At 35.2% G+C, this 25,310-nt stretch overlaps 2 protein-coding genes across 13 annotated transcripts in view; both read left to right on the forward strand.

The window, feature by feature from the left end:
* The window catches only part of ADAM9 (ADAM metallopeptidase domain 9), a 137,989-nt gene extending 118,879 nt beyond the window's left edge, over positions 1–19,110 (forward strand). The window contains exons 17-22 of the mRNA XM_072776525.1: positions 1,271–1,351; positions 1,602–1,707; positions 7,670–7,811; positions 9,216–9,303; positions 15,856–15,923; positions 17,659–19,110. Coding sequence (XP_072632626.1) covers positions 1,271–1,351; positions 1,602–1,707; positions 7,670–7,811; positions 9,216–9,303; positions 15,856–15,923; positions 17,659–17,752 — 579 coding nt within the window. The 3' untranslated portion in view covers positions 17,753–19,110. The remainder of the gene's footprint in view (positions 1–1,270; positions 1,352–1,601; positions 1,708–7,669; positions 7,812–9,215; positions 9,304–15,855; positions 15,924–17,658) is intronic.
* Positions 19,111–21,742: 2,632 nt separating this feature from the next.
* The window catches only part of ADAM32 (ADAM metallopeptidase domain 32), a 188,978-nt gene continuing 185,410 nt past the window's right edge, over positions 21,743–25,310 (forward strand). For 11 of the 12 annotated variants that reach the window (XR_012007696.1, XR_012007693.1, XR_012007695.1 and 8 more), the window contains exon 1: positions 21,743–21,930. Coding sequence is in view for 7 of the 12 variants with exons in the window: in XM_072776543.1 (XP_072632644.1) it covers positions 21,873–21,930 (58 nt within the window). In the remaining 5 variants the exon portion in view is untranslated. The remainder of the gene's footprint in view (positions 21,931–25,310) is intronic. The other variant, XM_072776545.1, reaches the window with a different exon arrangement.

Here is a 25,310-nt window from a genome sequence, read left to right on the forward strand (position 1 = left end):
CCATTATTACCACTATTACCACTATTACCTTTAACCACCCCCCACCCCCACTATTTTTTTTTGTTGAAAAACTACTGGCTTTAAATTCTAGGTGATTACTAACATATACAGGTATATTTTAAGGGCTTTTATCTTTTTGTGTTTAATTTAAAAATTTTGTCTTTTTTGTGTTGTATTACTATGTCAACAACATATATGTACAAGGATAGCAAATGCTTGGTATGTGTGCCTATTACTTATATATTGATGGAATGAAACACCAAACATTTTCTATAAATGTAAAATAGAATAGGTTGGATCCTGTCTTTTCTGTTCTCTACCAAGGCTGGACTCTGGGGACTTTGAGCAAGCTGACAGTTTGGTACTAGCTCAGGTCTGTAATATATATATATATATCTAAATATATTTATACATAATATATATTTCTAATTTAAATATAATTTACATATATATAATTTATATACGTATATATAAATTTTTATTTAAATTCAATTTAGTTAACATGTATTAGTTTCAAACTTTATATATTCAACATTTATTTAGAAGAGATGCTAAACATTAAGTGGGAAAAGAAGTGGAAAAAGAGAACTCTTAAGCTCACTTTTTATTATCCTAGGTAGTTCAGTTTTGGCTTCAAAGTCACATCCTGAAATCAGAAAGCAAGAGGTCCTATATTAACTTCATCTACCCTCCTTCACTTGTGGTTGGTGGTGGTGTAGGAACTGTGTAGTGTTGGAGAGGATGGTCTTACTTTACCTAGAAGATAGGTTTTATCTTATCAACAAAGTAAACTTTTATCTCATTTTGGAAGAATTTTAGAAATTAAATTGAGTTTTACATTTTATGGAATACTATTTTGATTCTTATAATAATGACAGTTTATGTGAGGTATTATAGTAATAGATTTCCTATCATTGAGCCTTTTTTTATAATTTATCAACTCTCTGGTTGCTTTTGATTTGAAAAAGCCCATTTGTGAATATTTTACCTAGGGTTTCACATCTATATTTGTATGGAAGGATAGATTATAATTTTATCATTGTTTTTGGTATTTGTGTCATCTTTGTCTTTTTTGATTGTTAGTTCTATGTTAATTTCACTTATTTTCATGTTTTTTACATTCTCATATATATAATATGGAAGTTAGCAATTCCTTGAAAGTTTAAAAGAATTCAGCATGAAATCATCTGCGCCTCGCTCTAATTTCTTCTGGCCACTTGATTAGTCTGTTCAATTTTTCCTTACTCATTACTCCATTTTTTTTTTCCAGATCTGTAGAAACTTCCAGTGTGTAAATGCTTCTGTTCTGAATTATGACTGTGATATTCAGAAAAAGTGTCATGGACATGGGGTAGGTAATATTCTCTTTTGGTTTGTTCATGAAAGTAGTGTTGAATCATGAGAATTCCCAGTGAGGTAGGTGAGACTTTCCCAGATTTTTATATACTGGGGAATTTAGATATCTGACTAATTTTTCATTCTTAAAAATAGTGCCTGTGGACTTGTGTGTATTTAGTACTTTTTCTTGGTTTGTGTCCTTGAGTTTATGATGCAGAACAGTATTTACAGTTAACCAAAGTGATGTTTTGGTTGTTTTGAAGGTATGTAATAGCAATAAGAATTGTCACTGTGAGAATGGCTGGGCTCCCCCAAATTGTGAGACTAAAGGATACGGAGGAAGTGTGGACAGTGGACCTACATACAATGGCAAGTAATATAAAAGAAATTTAGTGTAATTGCAAATGGCCCATGTCAGAAATTGGACATTCTTGTACCTCTCCCTCACCTCCCACATTGGTTATACACTAAATATGTTGATTCTGCTTCCTAATTTTCTCATTAATGTTTCCATTTTAAAATCCTTATTAATGACCTGTAATTTCTTGCCTGGATTTACATAATGGCCTCTTATCTAGCCTCCCTCTTTCTCATCTTGCTTCCTGTAATCCATGTTCCATACTATAATACAGAATTTTAGTGTTTCTCTTCAGGAATTGTTTTGATTATGTCATTGTTGTAACTTCTTTTATTTCCTCTAATAGGTTACTCTCTTACCTCTGGTCTTTCTACAGTATTATATTCACATTATGGTAATTTGGCTAATGGCTACTCAGATTTCAGTTTATACTGTATTTTCTTAAAAGTTTTTCCTGACTGCCTAAATCTGAATTAATATGCCCTTTCTATTTGTTCTCCTTTTATTGCAGGCACTATCACATACTATAGTAATTATTTATTTACTTGTTTTTTTCCCCTAAAAGACTATGAATGAGCTCCTTGTTCACCAGTATCTTCCTAGTGAGAATATATGCTTTCTTTCTCTTGGGTAAATACTAAGAGTGGTTGGCTTATATAGTACATTTACGTTTCACATTTTAAGAAACTGCCAAACTGTTTTCCAAAGTGGTTGTGCCACGTTATATTTACTCCAGCTGTATATGAGGGTTCTAATTTTTCTACATCCTCCCCATCACTTGGTATGGTCAGTCTTTCTAATTTTAGCCATTCTAGCAAATGTGTAATGGTATTTCTCTAATTACTAATGATGTTGAGCCTTTTTGTGTGCTTATTTGCCATTCACATCTTAGGTGATGTGTCTGTTCAAATCTTTTTGTCCAGTTTTTAGTTAGGGTGTTTTCATACAAGTCCTTTATGACATTTGTGCTTTGTAAATACTTTCTCCCAGTCAACAATACAGGTATTGTAGTGCTATCAGTTTTCCTCTAAGAACTGCCTTTTTTTTTTTTTTTTTTTTTTGCATTACACCAATTTTGATATGTTGTGTTTTTGTTTTTTGTTTCGTTTGTTTTAATTCAGCTCAAAATAACTACTAATATACTTTTATTTTTTTCTTTGACTCCTGAGTTATTTAAAAATGGTTTACTTTGTTTTGAAGTATCTGAGGAATTTTCCACATATGTTAGTGTTACATACACTGTAGTCAGGGAACATACTTTATGTGACTTGAATACTTTTACATTTTCTGAAACTTGTATCATGGCCCAGATTATGGTTTATCTTAATAATAAGTTCTGTGTACACTTGAAAGAATATGTATTCTGCTATAATTGGTTAGAGTGTTTTATAGGTAATCACTTCAAATTTTTGACAGATGTTTAAGTTTTGTATCTCCCTACTGATTTCTGTCAGTTACTGAGAGAGAAATATTCAAATCTCTGGTATTATAATTAACTGCTAATTTGCCTGTTTGTCCTTGCATTTCTGTCAGTTTTTGTTCTATGTATTGTAAAGCTTTGTTCTATTCTTGATAAATTGACTCCATCATTACAAAGTAACTCTCTTTATACCTGATAATATTTTGTGCTCTGTATTCAGAAATTAATATAGCTACTCCAGATTTCTTTTGATTAGTCAGCATGGAAATCCCTTCTTATTCTTCTATTTTTAATGTTTGTCTTTATATTTATTTATTTATATTTTTTATTTTATTGTTTTGAGAGAGAGCTAGAGTGCGTGTGTGAGCTGTGAGGTGGGGAGAAGGGGAGGGGCAGAGAGAGAGGGAGAGAGAGACTCCTGAGCAGGCTCCATGTTCAGCTTGGAGCCCGTGTGTCTTTATATTTCAAGTGGATTTCCGGTAGGCAGAATATAGTTTGGTCTTGCTTTTTTATTTTTTGATGTGTTTTGTTTTGAGTAGGCTCCATGCCCAGCATGGGGCTTGAACTCACAACCCTGAGACCAAGTTGTACACTCTATAGACTGAGCCAGCCAGGCGCCCCTTGGTTTGCTTTTTGAGTCAGTCTGCCAGTCTTTGCATTTTAATTGACTTGTTTTGATCACATACATTTAATTTGAGTATTGATGTTTGGGTTTAAATCTGTCATATTGGTATTTTTTATCACAGTCTCTTCGTATGGTATTTTATCATTTCACTCTGCTTCTTCCATTTCACTTAATTTTTACTCAAATGACTTATTTTCATATCTCTTATAATGCAGGTCTGCCAGTGACAGAAACTTTTAGTTTTTCTATATCTTTTGTAAAAAAAAAAAAAAAAAAAAAAAGATTTTATTCATTTATTTGAGAAGAGAGAGTAAGTGAGCAGGGGGAGGAGCAGAGGGAGAGAGACAAGCAGATTCCTTGCTGAGTGCAAAGCTTAACATGGGCTGAGATCATGACCTGAGCTGAAATCAAAAGTTGGATGCTCAACTGACTGAGCCACCCAGGCACCCCTAGTTTTGTGTATCTTAAGAAGTTTTTATTTTGCTTTCTTCATTGAATGATAACTGCGTAAAGAATGTAAGGATGACATTCTGTGTTCTCCCCTCCCCCTCAGCATTTACTTCTTCAAAGATGTTTTCTCCATTGTCTTCTGGCTGGCATTACTTTTCCTGAAGAATGGGCAATCATCTTTTCTTTTTTGGTCTTTTGTTTTTTAGGCATCTTTTTTACTCTGGTTGCTTGTAAGATTTTCTCTTTATATCTATAGTTATTAGTATTTGATTATAAATGTGCCTTGGTGTCCTTGGGATTTGGTGGACTTTTTGGACTTGTGCTTTTATAGTTTTCTTCAACTTTGGAAGACTGTGGTCGTTATTTCTTCAAATATTTTTTTCTTTTTTCTTCCTTTCCTTTAGGACTCCAATTGCATATTTGCTACTTGGAATTTTTTCACATCTCACTGATTTGCTTTGATTTTTAAAAATTCTTTATTCTCTATATTTAATTTTGAATAGTTTCTATTGTTATTCTTCAAGTTCACTCTTATTCTGTGATGTCTGATCTGCCATTGATCCCATCCAGTGTGTTTTTTATCATAGATATTTTTTTTATTTCTATAAGTTCTGTTTTTGTTTTTTTTTTTTTTTGTAACTTCCATGTCTTTACATAGCATGTTTGATCTTTAGCTTCTTGAAGATGCAGAATACAGTTAGAATAACTTCTAGTATCCTTGTCTACTAATTCTAACATCTTATATAATTTTTTAGTTTTGACTAATTGATTTTTCTCCTATTTTGGGTTATATGTTTCTTCTTTGCCTGCCTGTAATTTTTTTTTCAACTGGATGCCAGAAACTGAATTTTGCCTTGTTGTATATTAGATATTTTGGGATTCCTATTGATGAGTTTTGTTCTTTTGTGCTTATGTTACTTGGTCATACTTTTGATCCTTTTGGGTCTTGCTTGAACATTTAGTCTAGGGCTGATTTTGCCCCATTACTGAAGCAAAAAGCCTTCTGTTTAATTCTACTCAGTGCTACTTTGATATGAAATTTCATTTCATATTAGGCAGGACTTGAACATTTAGTCTAGGGCTGATTTTGCCCCATTACTGAAGCAAAAAGCCTTCTGTTTAATTCTATTCAGTGCCACTTTGATATGAAATTTCTGCTGTGAATGGTAGGCATAGGCACTTTCCTTCATCTTGTTTGACCTATGAGGTTTATTCCTACTAATCCTTTCAGAGGGATCTTTCTCTTGTTTCAGGTGGTTTCTTTACAGCATATGTTGCTCAGTACCCAACTGAATATTTGAGAGGAGCCCTATGCACATCTTTTAAGTTACGTCTGTGTAGCTATCCCTTCCAAGTCAGTACTTTGCTCAGTGAACTCTAGCTGCCTTGGTCTCCTCAGCCAACCAGCTCCATCTCCTTAATTCAAGGAGAGCACTGAGCTTTGCTTGGGTTCCCTCACCTCTCATTATGGACTGTTAGCTTTCTCTGGGCAGCAAACTGGGACAAGTGTAAAGCTCACCTTGTTTTCTGTCTCAGGGATCATTTTTCTTTATCTGATGCCCAATGTCTTGAACACTGTTGCTTAATGTATTTTGTCTGGTTTTCTGGTTGTTATAGTTCCCAGGATAAATCTGGACACTGTTACTCCATCTTGGCTAGACGTAGAAGTTGGAACTATGGATTTTAATGGCTTCGTGTCATTCCATCAAGTGGATGTGCCTTAACTTGCTTGGTGTTTTCTAATTATTTGACATTTAGGTTGTTTCTAAGTTTTTGATATGCATTGATAACATTGTAGTGTACATCTTAATACTTACGCATTTTTTTTAGTTGAAGGGTAAGTTGTCAGAAATGAGATTATTAGGTCAAAGGTATAATCCTTTTTAGGGTTCTTGACTAAAATTCCAAAAGAATTTGTGTTAATGTCACTGACAGTATGAAGGTATCAGTTTCAACATAACCTTAACAGGGTTGGATGCTTTTATTTAGATTCTGCCTACACATTAGTAAGTATAAAATGGGAGATCAAGCTCATTTTAATACTTCCTTTTCTTATTTTTAATTGGGTTGAATGTTATTTCATGTCGTTTCATAACAAATTTTAACAGAAATTTCTGTTACTTTTACAAAGTTAAAATTATGTGAACAACTTTTCTACTTACCACTACTGTTTTTATTTACTATATTCCTTCTTTTTCTAAAGAACATGGAATAGTCAAGTTAATGTGAATTAATGAATTTTTAAAATTTATAATAAGACTTAAAACCCAGAAGCCATAAAAAATAAGATTGATAAATTCAGCTACCTAAGAATAAACTTATGCATGCAGAAAAACATTGTACCCTAAGACAAATGACAGAATAGGAAAAATATTTCCAACTCATATCACAAAGTTAATTTTTGATATATAAAGGGCTTTTAGAAACTGAGAAGAGAAAAACCAATAGTCCAATAGAAAAATAGACTGAGCAGAAAAAGAACTACAGTGTTTCCTTACACATAAGCAGTTGATCGCCTCATAATATTAGAAAGAAATGCAAATTAAACTAAGATACAATTTTAGGGGTGCCTGAGTGGCTCAGTTGGTTATATGTCTGTCTTGAACTCAGATCACGATCCAAGGGTCCTGGGATCTAGCCCCACATCAGTCTCTCTGCTCAGTGGGGAGCCTGCTTCTCCTCACCCACTCCACTGGTGCGCCCTCTCTCTCAAAAAGATAAATAAAACCTTAAAAAAAAAAAAAAGATACAATTTCTCACCTTTTAGGTTGGCAAAAATGCTAAAGTTTAATTCCAGTGATGGGGCTGTGAGGAATTCTTGTATGTTGTGGCCTGGCATGCTAAATTGTAAATACCACTGTGGTGGACAATTGACACTGGTTTAAAAAATGATGAATGTATTTACTCTCTGATATAGCAATTCTATTTCTGCAAAACTATTCTATACACTGATATGATGTCATATATGTGCAAGATTATTTATTATAGCATTGTTTTGGAATAGCAAAATATTGGAAAAATAAAAGTATCAGGATACTGGTTAAATAAATTATAGGATGTCCTTATAATGGAGTTTTGTATACCTGCATAGAAAATGAGGTGGTTTTCTATGTATGGTCTGGGGAGATACTTAGATAAGTGAAAAAAATGATGTGCTGAATAGCTTTTTTGATATGGTACCTTGTGTGTAAGAAAGGGTTGGCAATAAAAACATACTTTATTTTTTGCTTGTATTTACAAAGAAACATTTTAAGATTGTATAAGAAACTAATGAAAATGATTATCAAATGGGAAGGCAAAAATGAAGTAGGTAGGGATGAGGTATAAACCAGACTTCTCAATATATTCAGTTTCTGTCAGTTTCACTTTTGAACAATGTGAAAACTAATAGAAAATATTTATAATCACCTAGTATGTTTTAGTTAATATGTGTTAACTTCTAACTTAATGATTATTAATATGAAATTGTTTTCTTTAGAAAAGAATACTGCACTGAGAGATGGACTTCTGGTATTCTTCTTTCTAATTGTTCCCCTTATTGTATGTGCTGCTTTTGTCTTCATCAAGAGAGATCAACTGTGGAGAAGCTACTTCCAAAAGAAGAGATCACAAACATATGAGTACTGAGATTTTTTTTTTCTTTTAAGTTCATATAAATAATTTGAAGTAATTCTTAATGATGATAGTGATATCATAGGGGTTGGTTTAAAAATAGGGTTCTAAGATTTAGCAGGGGTTAAAGAAAAGTGGTGACTCAGCCACCTCTTATCATGGTGAGGGAGAGGATTACAATGAACAGCCTGTATGCTACTGAAAATGGCCCTTTAGGGTTCATGTTGCTGGACATTGATTTCTGATAATTTTGGGCTACAACTCCTTAATTGGGCTTCTTAGTTCGAGATTAAAATACTGGATAAAGATAAAAAGCATAAATGTCAAAACTATTTTCTTTTGTCTGTTTCAAGTATTAATTCTTACAGAGGAAGAGTATTTCAAATATTGACAACATGTTTTGTGAATTAGAAGTTCTTAAGAAATAAATTTTGATGGAAGGAAGGGCTATCAAAATTCAGACACCTGACATTTCTGGTCTATGTGTTGGACTTTTGTATGACTGTCTCTCAACTGTCACTTCTAACATATTGGCATTAGAATATAACATATATTAGCATGGCCTTGTAATCAGATCCTAAGTTCAAGTTTCAGTTTTGTCATTTGCTAGAATTATGAACTGGAATAAATGAATAAAACTCTGAGCTTTAGTTTACTTCCTCTGAAATAGGAGTAATATTACCTGTCTCTTAGTATTGATGTGAGGATTAAATGCAAAAATATTAACAAATAAAATCCATAGCACATTGCTGGTATAATATAATTACTCAAAAACTAGTTTGTGTTAAAATAAAAAAGGCCAGCTTATTATAATAATGATTTCTTACTTAGTACATAATATTTTGCTAGAGTATCCTGATGTTAGCTTTAATTTTTAATATAGCCTAAGATTTATCTTCTTATTCTTTCTTTCTCTTACTTCCTTTCACACTCAAACTGACCAATCTGTAGATAATTCTCCAGTCTCCATTTCTGAAATTTTACTTCCATAACCATAGCTCTCTCCTTACAGCTGTCTCTCCTTAGTTGATAACCTTTCCTACCAGCGTCTTTGCTCCTTACACTATTTTTTAGAATGACTACTTCATGTTTTGTGTATTCAGCCTAATAATATGCATTTATTATTTGATTTTAGGAAGACCTGAGGAGAAAAGTTTTAGAAATAGTGGCCTAATTGGCTAAATTTTATGGTTTCTTAGAATTTCAGGTTTTTTAGTTGTAAAATGGGGCTAATAAAACTTTCTAATATGTAAGGATTAAAAACGTGTGAATGCTGTTAAAAAATGCCATAAAATTTTAGCTATCATTATGATCATCATTATTTTATAATTGAGAAAATGCAAGGTATACGTAACATATCATGTAGAAACATTCTAAACTTACTTTAGCTCAAAAATAATTGTCTCTTTCAGATCAGATGGCAAAAATCAAGCAAAAGCTTCTAGACAACCAGTGAGCGTTCCTCGACATGTTTCTTCAGTGACTCCTCCCAGAGAAGCTGTAAGTTTAAAACAACAACAAAAAAAATTTTAATATTATGGTATCACATTGCAAAAATTTAAAAAATAATTATTACATGGATATAGCAATAACATGGATAATTTCTTAAGAATATTATTAACTATAATCACCATGCTATACATTACATTTTCATGACTTATTTATTTTGTAACTGGAAGTTTGTACCTTTTACCCCCTTCACCCAATGTCATCCATCCCCCACTCCCACCTCTGGCAACACCAATCTGTAGTTCTCTGTGTATATGTGTGTGTGTTTTTTTTTTTTTTTTTTTTAAATTTTTATTTATTTATGATAGTCACAGAGGGAGAGAGAGAGGCAGAGACATAGGCAGAGGGAGAAGCAGGCTCCATGCACCGGGAGCCCGACGTGGGATTTGATCCTGGGCCTCCAGGATCGCGCCCTGGGCCAAAGGCAGGCGCCAAACCGCTGCGCCACCCAGGGATCCTTGTGTGTGTGTTTTTAAGATTCTACATATAAGCGAGATCATACAGTATTTGTCTTTCTGTCTGATTCATTTCACTTAGTATATTGCCCTCGAGGTTGATCCATGTTATTGAAAATGGCAGGATTTCCTTCCTTTTTATGGCTGAATATAGTATTTTATTTATTTTATGTATTTTTTCATTTATATATATTATATATTAATATATATTATGTATTTATATATTTACATATATATTTTTTCATATATATATATATGTAAAGAGAATGTGATACATAGATATATTCTCTTTCTCTTTATCCATTCATCCATCAGTGGGAACTTGGATTGCTTCTATGTCTTGGCTATTATAAATAATGTTTCTGTGAACTTGGGATTGCAGATCTCTTTTAGAGTTAGTGTTTTTGTTTTCTTTGGATAAATACCCAGAAGTGGAATTACTATATAATGCAGTATTTCTATTTTTTAGTCAGATTGTTTATTTTATTATTGAGTTGTATGAGTTCTTTATATATTTTAGATATTGACCCCTTGTTAGATATATGATTTGCAGATATTTTCTCCTATTCAGTAGACTGCCTTTTCATTTGTTAATGGTTCTCTTTGCCATGCAGAAGCTCTTTAGTTTGACATGGTCTCACTTGTTTATTTTTGCTTTTGGTATCAAATCCAGAAAATTCCCTCCAAGAGCCACTCTTTTTAGAGTTTTATGGCTTTGGGTCATCCATTCAAATCTTTAATCCATTTTGAGTTAATTTTTGTGTATGGTGTAGGATAGTGGTCCAGTTTCATTCTTTTGCATGCGGCTGTCCAATTGGACAGTATGATTTATGATTTCCCAGTATGATTTATTGAAGAGACTGTTCTTTTCCCATGGTATATTCTTGGCTCCTTTGCTGTAAATTAATTGATCATGTATGTATGGGTTTATTTCTGGGCTCTCTTTTCTATTCCATCGACCTATGTGTGTGTTTCTCTGCTAATGCTGTATTGTTTTGATTATTATAGTTTTGTAGTATAGTTTGAAATCAGGGAAGTGTGATGCCCCCTTCATTGTCTTTCTTCCTCAAGATTATTTTGACTATGCAGGGTCTTTTTCTACTTTCTACTTCTGTGCATTTGTCCATTCTAGATACCTCTTACCAATGGAATCATGTAGTATTTGTTCTTTTATGTCTGACATTTCATATAGCACTGTCTTCAAGGTTCATCCCTATAGTAGTATATATGAGAACTTTATTTATTTACATATCACGTAATTATATATTTATGTATATATAAGATTTTGCTTATTCATTCCTCCATGGATGGGTGGTTGGATTGTTTCTACCTATTGGCTAATGTGAATAGTGTTGCCCTGAACATACATACACACACACACACACACACACACACACACACACACGTACTTGTTTGAGTACCGACTTTTTTTTTTTTTTTTGAGTACCTATTTTCAGCTCCTTTGGATGTAATACCTAAGAGTAGAATTGATATGTTATATCATGAATCTATATTTAATTTTTTGAGAAACCACCAAATGGTTTTTCCACAGCGGCTACACCATTTTACATTTCTACCATGAGTGTTCGGATTTCTTCCCATCTTTGTCAACACTTGTGATTTTCTGCTTTGCTTTGTTTTTAAAATTTTATTATAGCCATTTTAGTGGACGTTAAATGGTACCTTGTTGTGGTTTTGATCTGCATTTCCTTAATGATTAGTGATGTTAAGTATCTTTTCATGTGCTTATTGGCCATTTGTATATCTTGTCTGGAGAAAGGTGTATTCAAGTCCTTTGCCTATTTTTAAAATTGGGTTGCTTGTCTTTTTGTTGTTGAATTGTAGGTCCTGGATATTAACACTTGATCAAAAATATGATTTGTAGATATTTTCTTCCATTTTGTAGGTTGTCTTTCATTTTGTTGATAATGTCTTTTGGTGCACAAAAGTTTTTAATTTTTATGAAGCCCAATTTATCTTTTTTTGTTGTTTGAGCTTTTGATATCATATCTGACAATCCATTGTCAAATCCAAAGATGTGAAGATTTACTTGTTTGTTTTAAAAGTTTTAGTTCTTATATTTAGGTCTTTGATCCATTTTGAGTAATTTTTGCATATAGTATGAAACAGGGGTTTAACTTTTTTTTTTTTTTTTAAGATTTTATTTATTTATTCATGAGAGACACACACAGAGAGAGGCAGAGACACAGGCAGTGGGAGAAGCAGGCTCCATGCAGGGAGCCTGATGTGGGACTCCTTCCTGGGACTCCAGGATGATGGCCTGGGCTGAAGGCAGGCGTTAAACCGCTGAGCCACGCAGGGATCCCTGACTCCTTTCTTTTGCATGTAGAAATCCACTTGTCCTGGCTCTATTTCTTGAACAGACTATTCTTTATTCATTGAATGGACTTAGAACCTTGTGGAAAATCAGTTGCCTATAAATGTATAGGTTTATTTCTATTCTTTCAATTCTGTTCATTTGGGCTCTACTTCCATATTTCTGGCAGTTCTACACTATTTTGATTATTGTGGAGTTGTAATGAGTTTTGACATTGCAAAGTTTGAGTCCACCAACTTTTTTTTTTCTTTTTCAAGATTGTTTTGTTATTTAAGGCCCTTTTGATTCCATATGATTTGACAATCTACTTTTCCATTTCTGCAAAAAAGGCTGTTGGAATTTTTATAGGGTTTGTGTTGAATCTGTGGATCACTTTGGGTTATATTGACATATCCTGACAGTATTATGTCTTTGAATCCATAAACACTAGTTGTCTTTCCACTTATTTAGGTCTACTTTAATTTTTTTCAGCAGTGTTTTGTAATTTTCAGCATACAAGTCTTTGACCTTTTTTTAAAAAAATATTTTATTTATTTATCAGAGAGAGAGAGCACGTGAGCGAGAGAGAGAGAGAGAGAGAGAGGCAGAGACACAGGCAGAGGGAGAAACAGGCTCCATGCAGGGAGCTCGATGTGGAACTCGATCCCTGGTCTCCAGGAACACACCCTGGGCTGAAGGTGGCGCTAAACCACTGGCCACCCGGGCTGCCCAGTCTTTGACCTTCTTGGTTAAGTTTATTCCTAGGTGTTTTACTCTTTTGGATGCTATTGTAAATGGAACTGCTTTCTTAATTTTCTTTGTGGATTTTTCATTGCTGATGTACACAAACAAAACTGATTTTTTGCATGTTCATGTTACATCCTGCATCTCCTCTGAATTCATTTATTAGCTCTACTAGCTTTCTTGTGGACGCTTCAGGGTTGTTGTTTTTTTTTTTTTTTTAGGATATTATTGGTGAATGGAGGTAGTTTTCTTCTTTCCAACTTGAATGTCTTTTATTTTCTTTTCTTCTCCAGTTGTTTTGGCTAGATTTTCCAGTACTGTGTTGCATAGTGGTGGTAAAGGCAAGCATCCTTGTATTCCTGATTTTGGGGGAAAAACTTCCAGTTTCCTTAGCATATTTAAATACTTCCCCATATTCCTGCAGTAACATCTTTCATGTTGATGGTGAGAAGTCCCTAAAGCAGTTCCTGATAGCTATTTTTAAAAGGCTTTCAGCTGTCAGTAGTTAGAGTCCTTATGTATGAGATTGGGAAAGACCATCTCTCTTAAATCCATTTTTTAAATATTAATACAGCAATATCAGCTTTTCTTTTTGTTTAATATTCACCTTATGTCTTTTTACATGCAACTCTTGTCTTTATGTTGTCTCTTATAAAGAGAATATCTTATCTTACAAATTTTAAAAAATATTTGTCTTTTAACTGGAGACTTTATGTTGAATACAATTATTAATATAGTTTTTCTACCATATTATTTTTATGATCTCATTGTTTTCCTGTTCCTTCTGTTTTCTCCCCACACCACAAAGCTTCTATCTTTTTGGATTGATTTAGTTTCCCCCTTGCCCCATTTCATTTTTCTCCTCTGCTAGTCGTTACACACATTGTTAGATAAATTAGATTCAAATCTATTGGTTATTTGTGATAGTTTCTTGTAGCTTCATTATATTTTTAAACGTGTTCATTTCTTTAAACAGTTAAAAATACCTACTTTTTTGTGCTTTATTTGATCATTTTAATGTGTGCAGTCTTGGTTCTGTGGTTTGTTATTTCTGATTCTTGCAGTGGCTCATTAGTGTGTTTTGCAATACTGATTGTAAACTGGTATTCTTTTGAATTTTACATAGGAGAGTTATTTCAGTCCTGAATTATAGTGAGTTCCTACAGAGAGTGTGTATTGGCCACATGCAGTCAGTCTTCTATGCCTTTAAATTAAGATTTTTGTTGGTGTTTTTTTGGGTCACACAAGTGTTATGAACTCTGCCCCCAAAGCCTTGTGAAGATGGATATATGGTTAGAAATTCTCCATGGAGATGATTTTCTTTTATTCCCCTTCTATCAGTACCAAGGTCTCTATTTAGGCAGTTTCTCTACTGTTCTTTGGGACAGGTGTTTTGTTATTAAGTTAATCCAGTGAGAATATTGCTCTTGAGGGGCGTAAGCTTTATATTAGGTCTTATTTTGGGCAATCCATCCAACTCAGGCTCCAGGTTTTGTCTTCTACGTCTATGAATTACCTGAAAACACATAATGTAGACCACCAAGGATGAAAGATATTCATTCATAGGAAGAATGCTGCTACATACTCAGTACTCTTTCATACTGTCTTATTGTTTTTGGTCTTTAAGATGTTTCTTACTCCCTAGTAACTCATTCAGGCATTAAAAAATGCCTATTAATATTTTAACTAGCATTTTATGTACCCTTTACTTGGAACACTTTAGTTCACTGTTTGTAATAAGCATGTATTTCATGCTTTTTAATAATTATATACCAGTCCATCTTATGGATTTATCATAGATTTGAAAACTGATTATTTCAAATCTTGTTACTACAGAAAAATGCATCATCAAGGATCCTTCAACGGGTCTTTGCATATGTGTAAAAGTATATGTCAAATAAATTCCAAGAAGTAGAGTTTAACTATCCTTTTAAATAAAGTACTGCTTTGATGGGTTGGTGGAAAGGGAATGAGACACTTTCTTGAGTACCTTCTCCATTTACAAAGTATAAGCAAATCATTCTTTGGGGCAAAAAAATAGACTACCTGTTCCACAGCAGGACCCAGAGAATGTTAAGCTATTCTCCCAACGCTGTGCATATTCTTTTTTTCCTGAGAGAGAGAAAGAGAGTGTGCGAGCAGGGGGAGGGGCAGAGAAACAATCTTAAGCAGGCTCCATGCCTAGAGCTTAATCTAACAATTTCACCACCCTGAAATCATGACCTGAGCTGAAATCAAGAGTCTGATCCTTAACCGACCAAGCCACCACACTGCATATTCTGCTACTCATAGAACTTTAGAAAACAGCAGTAGTGGACAACATTTTGGTCAAGATCACATCATTGGTGATTTAGTAATTCCATCTGACCTTCCCTAACTGTTCCCAATATAATGTGGTATGTGGTATTCTTACTTTTACTTTCTTATTTGAGGCTTATCTGTATACTCTTATTTGTTATAGACTCTTGCTGTATTGCAAAACTTCATTCCATCTATCTTGTCAAGGAAGGACTATCATGAATCCCAAAACTAAGGGTTATAATTTAGCAGTATTTACAATGCCAGTTGGTACCAAACAAGTTTGGCGATACATTTTTGGAAGATTTTTATTTAAAATACGTTGATAGAGGTGCCTGGGTAGCTCAGTCAGTTGAGTGTCTGGCTCTTGGTTTCAGCTCATGGTTTCAGCTCAGATTATGACCTCAGTGTCCTGGGATTGAGCCCCATGCCAAGGCTCTGTATTCAGCATGGAATCTGCATGGGATTCTCGCTCTCCCTCTCCCTCTGCACCTCACACCCTGCACATCTCTCTCTCTTTCTCTCAAGTAAATAAATAAATCTTTTTAAAAAATGTATCCCACATTCAGTGGCAACGTTGTTGAATAAGCAAAATATTTTTAAATGTCAGCATTGTAAGTCATCTATTCATTGATTTTAAATATATTGATTACTTTCATATAGAAAATAAACTGTATAGAACACATACTTATGAGCGCATTGTGGTAATAACTGTTTTTTCCTTTGTAGCCTATCTATGCAAACAGATTTCCAGTACCAACTTATGCAGCCAAGCAGCCTCAGCAGTTCCCCTCAAGGTCTGAAGTGAATTCACTTAGATTACTTAACCAGAATAAAACCCAGGGTTAATGTCTTAAGATTTACTCTTGTATTTAATTTAACACAAGGTATTTATTGCCAGTAGTTTAGATAGAACACAATTTTTAGAAAAGCTTTTAAGAACTCTTTGTTAGTTTTGTCATATTAGTGCGGTGTCAACATGCAATTTTAAAGAAGCCTGAGCAAGATAAGCAAATGGTGCTGCAGCCTTTGAATGTACCTAAGATTCAAAAATAAGGGCCTTTAAAATACCCAGCATTGGCAAACCAGATGGGTTAGTCCTATTAGGAATAGCTAGAAAAGCTAGACAATGTAAGAAAAAATGTGTTTGAAAGCATGAGAGAACTACCAAGGAAGTGAGGAGGAAGTGTGGGGCCCAGAAAAAGAAGGCAGTCCAGAGGTAATCCCAGCTTTCTGGAGACACTTTTCTGTCCTGGACATGTCTGCCAATTCTGAATGTGAGAACTGAGAGGACAGGAAGCTGAGGAGAGCTTGTAACAGATTCACAGGGCTGAGGGAACAGAAACTGGAGCCCAGGCAAGGAAAAGGTACCCTGGCGATCATTCCAGGCTTTGTGTTGGGACCCAGTGGTAAGGGTAAACTAGATCCTCAATTTATTTCTACAATTTTTTATGTTTGGTTCCCCTGTCAAAAGAGCAGACCTACAAGAAAAGAATATGTGACTAAAACAAGAAAAGCCATATACCATAGAAACATACTCAGAGGGTAATCAGTGAGTACCATTATCAGACACAGACTTTAAAATGACTATAATGATTATGTCACGGAATTAGTAGTTAAGTTTGAGAATTTCAGCACAGAACTATAAATTCTAATAAGAGAATCATGTGGCAGTTCTAAAACTGAACTGAAACACAGTTCACAGTTTCTGAACTGAAACTGAAAAACTGGCAGTTCTAAAACTGAAAAACACAAGCACTGAAATATTTCAGTTCTCAATGGCTGGGCTTAAAATCAGCAAGTAGGATCACTGGCTATGCTATTTTGCAATATATAAAATGCATCTTACCCCTCCCACCCCTAAAAGTCCTTCAAATTACAATTGTATCACAACACTGAGGAGTGTCCTCTTGGTATAATCTTTAATATGTAATCAGAGTGCACTGAAATCCAGCTGCTCATCAAGAGAGGGATAAATTATGAGACAGATATTCACCAGGTAATATTCTGGTGTGGTACTGGAGTAGAGGAATACTAGAATTGGATGCAAAGGGTGAGGAAGAATATAGAGGTTAAGGATAGGTATAGAAGTTATACCAGGTTTAATTCTCAGAGTGGATGTTATATTTTGAATTGAGTTGGAATTTCAGCTTTATTTATGTAAACAGGGAGCTAGTGACCTCACTTGTCTTTTACAATTTATCTTTTTAATTTCATTTGCTATTCCTTTTACAAATGTATAAATCAGAACTGTCATACAATATTTTTGATTATAGAATAGCATTACTTTATGTAGTAAATCCATTTTAGAGTCTTGATTGCATCCTTTAACCATGCATATAAGATGAATAATAATCTCCGAATACAGTGTACTCTTAAGAATTGTCAGCAAAAAAACAAAAACAAAAACAAAACAAAACAAAAAACAAGAATTGTCAGCAGTGTTAAGGATGCTGTTGTTAGGCTTGTAATGATGTAGTATTATTTTATTCAGTTGAAACACATGATTAACTGTCTTTTTTCCCCTCACAGGCCACCTCCACCACAACCGAAAGTATCATCTCAGGGAAATTTAATTCCTGCTCGTCCTGCACCTGCACCTCCTTTATATAGTTCCCTCACTTGAATTTTTTTTTTTTTTTTTTACCTTTACTTTTGCAGACATCTTCAGGGAACTGAGCTAATCTTTTTTTCTTGATATTTTCTTGAAAATCCTTTCTTCCTGCTGCAACTATGAATGAAAACAAAATACCATAAAACAAACTTTACTAACACAAAAAAAAACAGAAATTGAGTAGTGGGAATTGAGAAATATAAGACATGCAATAAAGCCAGGGAAATTAGAATAACATTTCCATTTCCATTACTGAATAAGTCTTATTCAGTCATTCTGTGAAGTTAATGCACCGAACATGGATTATGTTATTTTAAACATGGTATTGTAATGATTCTTAAGTTTTGTCATTAAGTACTTAAATGTAATTCTGAAATTTGACCTTAGTTGCCATTAATGTAGTTTCTGGTTGAACATGTGATAATCTAATACCTTAAAAACTAATTAGCTGTCAGTAATATCTAATATTTTTCATCTTGCACGGACTTATTAATCATCATATGCTAGAATCTTGTCTATCTCATTCACTACACAAATAAAGGAATATTGTCTTCAGAAGAATGCGCAAAACCCACAATTTAGATATCATGATCTTATTTTGAATGTACAAAGTATACTAAAAGTGTATGTGTGTATTCACACACAGTTTTGTCTTCCATTTTTATGATCATTCTATGGATAAATGATTCTATGGATTCTAGGGATAATAGAGTCTATGGATCTATCTATGGATAATGAATATTAGAAAAATTAATTTAATAATAGAATTTCTATTATGAATCATGTTAAAGCATGGCATTCTTTTACAATAGCATTATTTTAAATAAATTAAACTTTAAGGTACGGAGTATTTAATAGAACTAATCAGATATGCTGTTGATACATGGCTGTAATAAAGCAGGAGCTTTTATAATATCTTCAATCAAATTGAGATACCATAAAACCACTTGAGAATTTCATGAGCACTTTAAGTTTAAAATCTGAAACTTCAAAGCTTGCTATTAATATAATTTAGAATGTTTACATTTACTGAAGTGTGCTGGATCATGTCTCCATTGACACTAATGTTTTCAAAGAAATTAGCCTGGAGAAAAGAAGTTAGAAAAAGTTTTTCTTAGATAAATGCAAAAAAGCTAGTGAGGCGTGTAGGAGTTACTGTTCCAGCTGTGTAAAAAATGAATTTTTACTTTGGAAAAAATGATATGGATGGTAAAATTTTAAACACTCAAAAAATTTTCGTAACCTTTCATAATAGAATTTAATAATCGGTTTATTAATTGAATTTCATTAGTTTTTCAAAAAATCTTGGTTTGTGTATATATACATATACAAATATAACATTTGCAATAAATAAAAGACTTGAAATTCTGTTTTGTGTTGCCCAGTAACTTCCTAAATATCCAGCTATTTATAACCTTATTAATTTAAACATCATACTAATTTTAGATAAAACTACTAGTTAAACTTTTGCAGATATTATCTCACTAATTTTCAGGCTTCTGCTAAATTGTGCACAGTAGTGTTTTTGTTATTAAAGGAAAACAGATTATTTTTGAGGAAGACAGGTCTTTCAGTTCTTTGAAGAATACATTGACAATCTGGTATATATTAAAGATTATATATAGGATGTGGGTGGAGGGCCAAGCAGTCCATATAAAGGATGATATAGAAAAATAGGGGAAAATTTGTACTTCAGTGTATGCATTGTCTGGAGTTTAGAAGAGAACTCACCTTTCCTGTCTATAGGATTATTCTACAACAGTAAGACAGTTTTATCACTGTAGATAACTGATAGCAGTGCAAAGTAATTCTTATCCATAGACATGAAAATTCTGCAAGCAAAGGTTCAGCTGACATCCCTCCCTGTTTTGCCTCCAATAGCACATTTATTTCGATATTCCTGATTTTTGGATTCTCCTTTGAACTGGCTATAATACCTCACCACTTTCCTCATTACTGAATTAAACACAATCTTTAATGTTTCTTTATTTAAAAAAAGGTATAAACAATCCCAAATGAAGATTCTTCATTTCAGTTTAAATCTCCAAATGAATTCATATAAGACTAAAATATTTGTTTCTTTTTCTCATATATATAGTCTCAATTTTTGCAACTGTAATTCATATCACTGAAATGTTGGTAATATTTAACTATATAACTTAAAATTTTTCTCAGAATTAGATAAATCCTTGGATTTTTGAATATTTAGAAAGTGTTTCTAAAAGACTGATCAGTCTGAACTTTTACTTTTATATATATTTTTCACATGTTTTATAAGATTTTCACTTAGGTTTGTCCTTGGTTTATTCTGGATAGCTGTTAAAAATTGTAACATGTCTTGGCCATAGATGTCACTTCAAAATTTTCAAATATTAAAGGGCTTCTTTGCCATCTGCTAAAGACATTTTAATAAGTAAATTATCTGTAACTTTGATATCACTGTTTGACTATATGTTCACAAATTACCTTGTTCAGGATATTGCATTTTCCATTTCTCTCAGGCAGATGCCTGGGTCTCTAACCATATAGATAAGCACAGTCCAGGTTTTCTAAGCACAAATCAGATTTTATTAAATTCCATAGATGTTTACTGAAACTCTACCGTCAGGTATCACTAGGCACTGTGATATATAAGTTCTGGATGGGACATCTACTGTTATGGAGAGAACGATATACATAAGAATAATATAAAGTCTGCTCTCTTAAAGATTTAAACAGAAAAGGTTGAAGAGAAACAATAAATAAACCAGGATTTCATTCAAAATACTTAACACTAATTAAAGGTACTTAACTCTGATTGTTTTTCTAATTCTGAAGCAAGATGAAACCAGCTTTTGGCTCAACTACTCCCTAGAAGCAGTGCTAGTCTAGAACTGGCTGTTCTGTTGGGATACAAGCTGCGTGTAGATTTTTGCCTTGTTTTTGCTCATGCGAATCCTTTATAGGCTTATTTATGGTCCTGTTGAAATCCTATGCATGGGTAAAACCGCGTCTCAATTGTTAGTTTAGATGTGGTGATTCCCTGTGAGCTTTTGTGTGTTCCCAACCAGCCTTTTAGTTGGTGTGTCTGTCTTTCTGTTAATTACTATGATTGATTAATTTCATCTTTGGGATTTCAAAAGAATTAAAAGATAGTACAGGTGGAGACTGGAGGTGAGGCTGAGCTGGAAGCCCTTTCGTCCCAGGGACTCAGGCAATGTTTTTTTCAGGAAAGACCAGGCGCCTCAGTGGCCGAAGTAATTGGGGCAGGAGAAGATAGGTAGCAGCCTGGGCTCGAGACTTAAATTTTTCCACTGGAACATACTTACTGGGACTCTGGGTAACAATCTTCTCCATCTCATTCATTATACGAATAAGTGAATATTCACTGTGCTGATAAGTTTCTGAACGAGAGAATGGTACCTGAATTCTAGCTAAGGGCTTGTGAAGAACCATCCGGATCACACAGTGCACCTGAGCGGTGGGTATGAGCAGAAATGACAGCGGACTCTTGGAAGATAGCAAGATGGACTCACTTTTCCTTTTCTTGGAATCTTTTTCGCACATCTGGCTAATTTTTTTTTTAATTTTGGAAACCCAGCTTCAGTAAATAGGAGTGCGTGCGTACAGTTTTAAATTCGTAAACTTTGCACGTTCGTCTTTCAAAACATCTGGAAGCATTTGCTACAAAACAGCCTACAATAAACGCGTCAGTTCTTTTAGGTCCATCACCACGAAGCTAGCGAAACATTGGGGGGGGGCCCTCAGGGCCGCCTGGATGCCCCCCCCCCCCACCCCGGGAGCCCCTGGCTCTTGGGTAGGCCACGCGGGACTCAAGCAGGCTAGGGATCAGGCGGGAGCATCCCGTGAGCCACTCGCGTCAGCGGCGCCGCCTCCCCGGCGTGCCCCTGTGCGCCACGGCCTCGCGAGATTGCCGGCCCGCGTGCGCTTGCGGGTGGGAGCCAGGTGAGCGCACCCTGCGGGCGTCGTTCACTAGCCACGCTGCCCCCGCCCTCGGCGCGAGCCTGGGCGCCGTGGCCTCGCGAGATCACCGGCCCGCAAGCGCGTGCGGCTGGGCTGCGGCCACTGCGCGCCTCGAGCGCTCCCAACCGCCGCCGCCTCAGTCCATTCTCGGAGCCCAAGAAGCCACACCATGCTCCGCCTAATGCTGCTACTTGCTGGGCTCGGCGACTTGCTGGCATTGGGAGCCGGTAAGGCCGCGGAGACCCTGTTAACGCTGGTAGGGGCAGAGGAAGGTTTTCCTTTTCCTTTGGAGGAGTACCTGCTTCAGTCACAGGGCGGCCCCCGCTCCGCTACAGTCTCCCCTGGGGCCGGGAAGCCCGGCCTGGGAGGGGGAGGGGGCGTGGGGATGGGTAAGTGAGTCCCCAGAGGGAGGGTGATTGCCGTGAGCTCGAGGACAGACCGCCTTCTCTCTGAATCGGAGGAGTGGGTAGCCTTCCTTGTGGGTTTTCCATGCACTTCACAAAAGTGTCTCGACGTTTCTCGCTCTCGGAAGCACTCCAGAATCTTCTTGACCTCCACCCAACATCTGAAGGAAAAGAAGACAAAAGCCACACTCTCCTCACCATTCGTTCCAACGTGACTTATCTGGCATTCCTACGGGAATCCTTTGTCCTGCAGTTGGGGGGGGGGGGGGACGACAAAAAAAAAAAAAAAACAACAAAAAAAGTGTCTGCGGTGCTGCCAGTGACAGAGATACGTGATGGCCAGATACAAAGAACAGTACAAAGAAGCCTCAGAATTTAAAAATATACTAGGGGTGGTTTAGAGGCAAAGCGACATTTTAGATACACTGTTCTGAATCTGACCATCCTGTGACAGTGGCAGCACGTGGAGTGTGTTCTTTCTCCATCTGTTTGGAGGTACCACAATTTAATTTGGCCAGTTCTTTGTATTAATGGGCTTTTGGGTTGTTAACAGTCTTTTTGCTATGTTACATGCTGTATTGGTGACCTTGAGCTGCTGTAACAAAATACCTTCAACTGGGTGGCTTAAACAGCAGAAATGTATTTTCTGGCGGTTCTGCAGACAGCACGTCTGAGCCCAGGATGCCGTCAGGGTAGGGGTCTGATGGGGTCAGGGGTTTCTTCCTGGCTAAGAGACCATTGCTTTCTTGCTGAGGCCACTCCAGTGGCCTCTGCTTTGTGTGTGGAGACAGCAAGCTCTCTGGTGTTTCTTCTTAGAGTGGTGCTAATCCCATCCTGAGAGAGCCACCTTCACCGCCATCCCTAGTCCTAATGACCTCTCAAAGGTACCACTTCTAAACACCGTCACACTGGGGTTAGGACTTGAGCATGAAATTTTGTAGGGACACAGATCCTCGCCGTAACACTATTTTAATGCAGTGGTTTGCAGACTTTTTGGAAATTTTTCTTTACACATTACCAATTACAGAAATTCTCAAAGAGCTTTTGCTTGTGTTTTGTTTCTGTTATTATTTGTCATATTGGAAATTAACATAGAAATTTAAGAATTTTTATTCATTTAAAAATGACAGTAACGGATCTGTTACCTGTTAACATAAGTCAACACATTTAAAAAATAAAAACTATTTTCTGAAACAAAAAGTGTAGAACACTGGCACAATTTTAGATTTTTGTAAATCTCTTTAAAGTCCAGCTTAATAGATGGCAGCTAGATTCTCATATCTATTTCTGCATTGGATTTGTTGCTATGTTTTCTTTGAAGTATATGAAGAAAATCCAGCTTATATAGTTGGAAAAGGGAGGAGTGTTTTTTGTTGTTGTTGTTTGTTTGTTTGTTTTGTAAGATTTTATTTCACAGAATGAGAGCACACAAGTAGTCAGAGTGGTAGCCAGAGGGAGAGGGAGAAGCAGGCTCCCTGTTGAGCAGAGAGCTCGATGTGAAGCTGGATCCTGGGGTTCCCAGAATCATGACCTGAGCCAAAGACAGGTGCTTAACTGAGTAAGGCATCCAGGCGCCCCAGGGGAGGAGTATTTTAATAGCCTTTTCAGATAATTACCAGTATTCTTTGAATACTGCATCAATACTTGACAAGGGGTAAGAGTTAGTTGCAATATGGAGTCTAAGACATATCAATGACCTTTTCAAAATGTGCTGTATTAAGAATTCCTGGAATCTTGAACTTTGAATCTTTTACTCATGAGTTGTTTTTAATAAAGTGCCTTTGTTTTTAAATTTTAAATTGTAGTAAAATACACATAAAATAAAATTTATCATCTTAATTATTTTTTTAAAAATAAATAAGCTATATTTCTTAGAGTGTTTTAGGTTCATAGCAAAATGAAGAGGAAGGTATAGAGATTTCCCATACACCCCATCCCCACACATGCACAGCCTCTGCCTTTGACAACCCACACATTTGTTACATTTGGTACATTTGTTAAAATCAGTGATCCCACAGTGACACATGATTATCACCCAGAGTCCATAGTTTACCTTAGGATTCCTTCTGCCTCTGTACATTCTTTGGATTTGACAAATGTATCATGACATGTATCCACTATTATAGTGTATAGAGTAATGTCAGTACCCTAAAAATCCTCTTGCTCACCCTATTCATCCCTCCCTCTGGCCTAACTCCCAACAACTCTGACTTTTTTCTGTCTCTTTAGTTTTGCCTTTCCCAGAATTCTGTGTAGGTGGAATCATTCATTATGTAGCCTATTCAGATTGGCTTCTTACACTCAGAAATATACATTTAAGGTTCCTACATGTCTTTTCATGGCTTGATATCTTACTTGACTTTTAGAGTTCTTTGTACATTTTGGGTGAACAGTCTTTTATCAGATATACCTTTAGAAGGTATTTTCTGCTAGTCTGAGGCTCGTGACTTGTCTTCTTATTCTCTTGACATTGTCTTTTGCAGCACAGAAGTTTATGATTTTGTTTTTTCATGCATTATGTTTTATCTAAAAAATTGTCACCATACCTAATCATAATTTGCATTAGGTCTATGATCCATTTTGAGTTGATTTTTGTGAAATGTGTAAAGTCTGTGTCAGATTCTTTTTTTTTTTTTTGTTTTTGGCATGTGGGAATTATCCTAATGCCATTTGTTGAAAGGACCATCTGCTCCATTGTATTGCCTTTGCTCTTTTATCAAAAATCAGTTGACTATATTTATGTAGATTGGGGGGGGGCTCTTTATTCTGTTTGATTGATCTGTTTGGTCTTTCACCGATACCACACTTTCTTGATTACTGTAGCTTTATAGGAAGTCATTTAGTCAGTGGCAGTCTTCAATTTATTCTTTTCCTTCAGTATTGAATTTGCTAATCTGCGTCTTCATATAAACTTTAGAATAAATGAGTTAATGGGATTCTGATTAACTAATTCAATTGAATCTATAAAGCCAAGTTGAGAAGAGCTGACATTTTGACAGTATTGAGTTGTACTCTCCCTGAACATAGACTAAGCTAAGTATTTCATTTATTTCTGGATGCTCATATAAATGACATTGTGTTTTAAATTTCAAACTCTACTTGTTCATTCATTGCTGCTGTGCAGGAAAGTGACTTTTATATATTAACTTTGTTTCTTTCAATCTTGCTGTCTTAACCATTTTTAAGCATACATACAGGTCAGT

The sequence above is a fragment of the Canis lupus genome, chromosome 15 (assembly GCF_048164855.1).
Source record: "Canis lupus baileyi chromosome 15, mCanLup2.hap1, whole genome shotgun sequence".
Classification (NCBI taxonomy): Eukaryota; Metazoa; Chordata; class Mammalia; order Carnivora; family Canidae; genus Canis; species Canis lupus.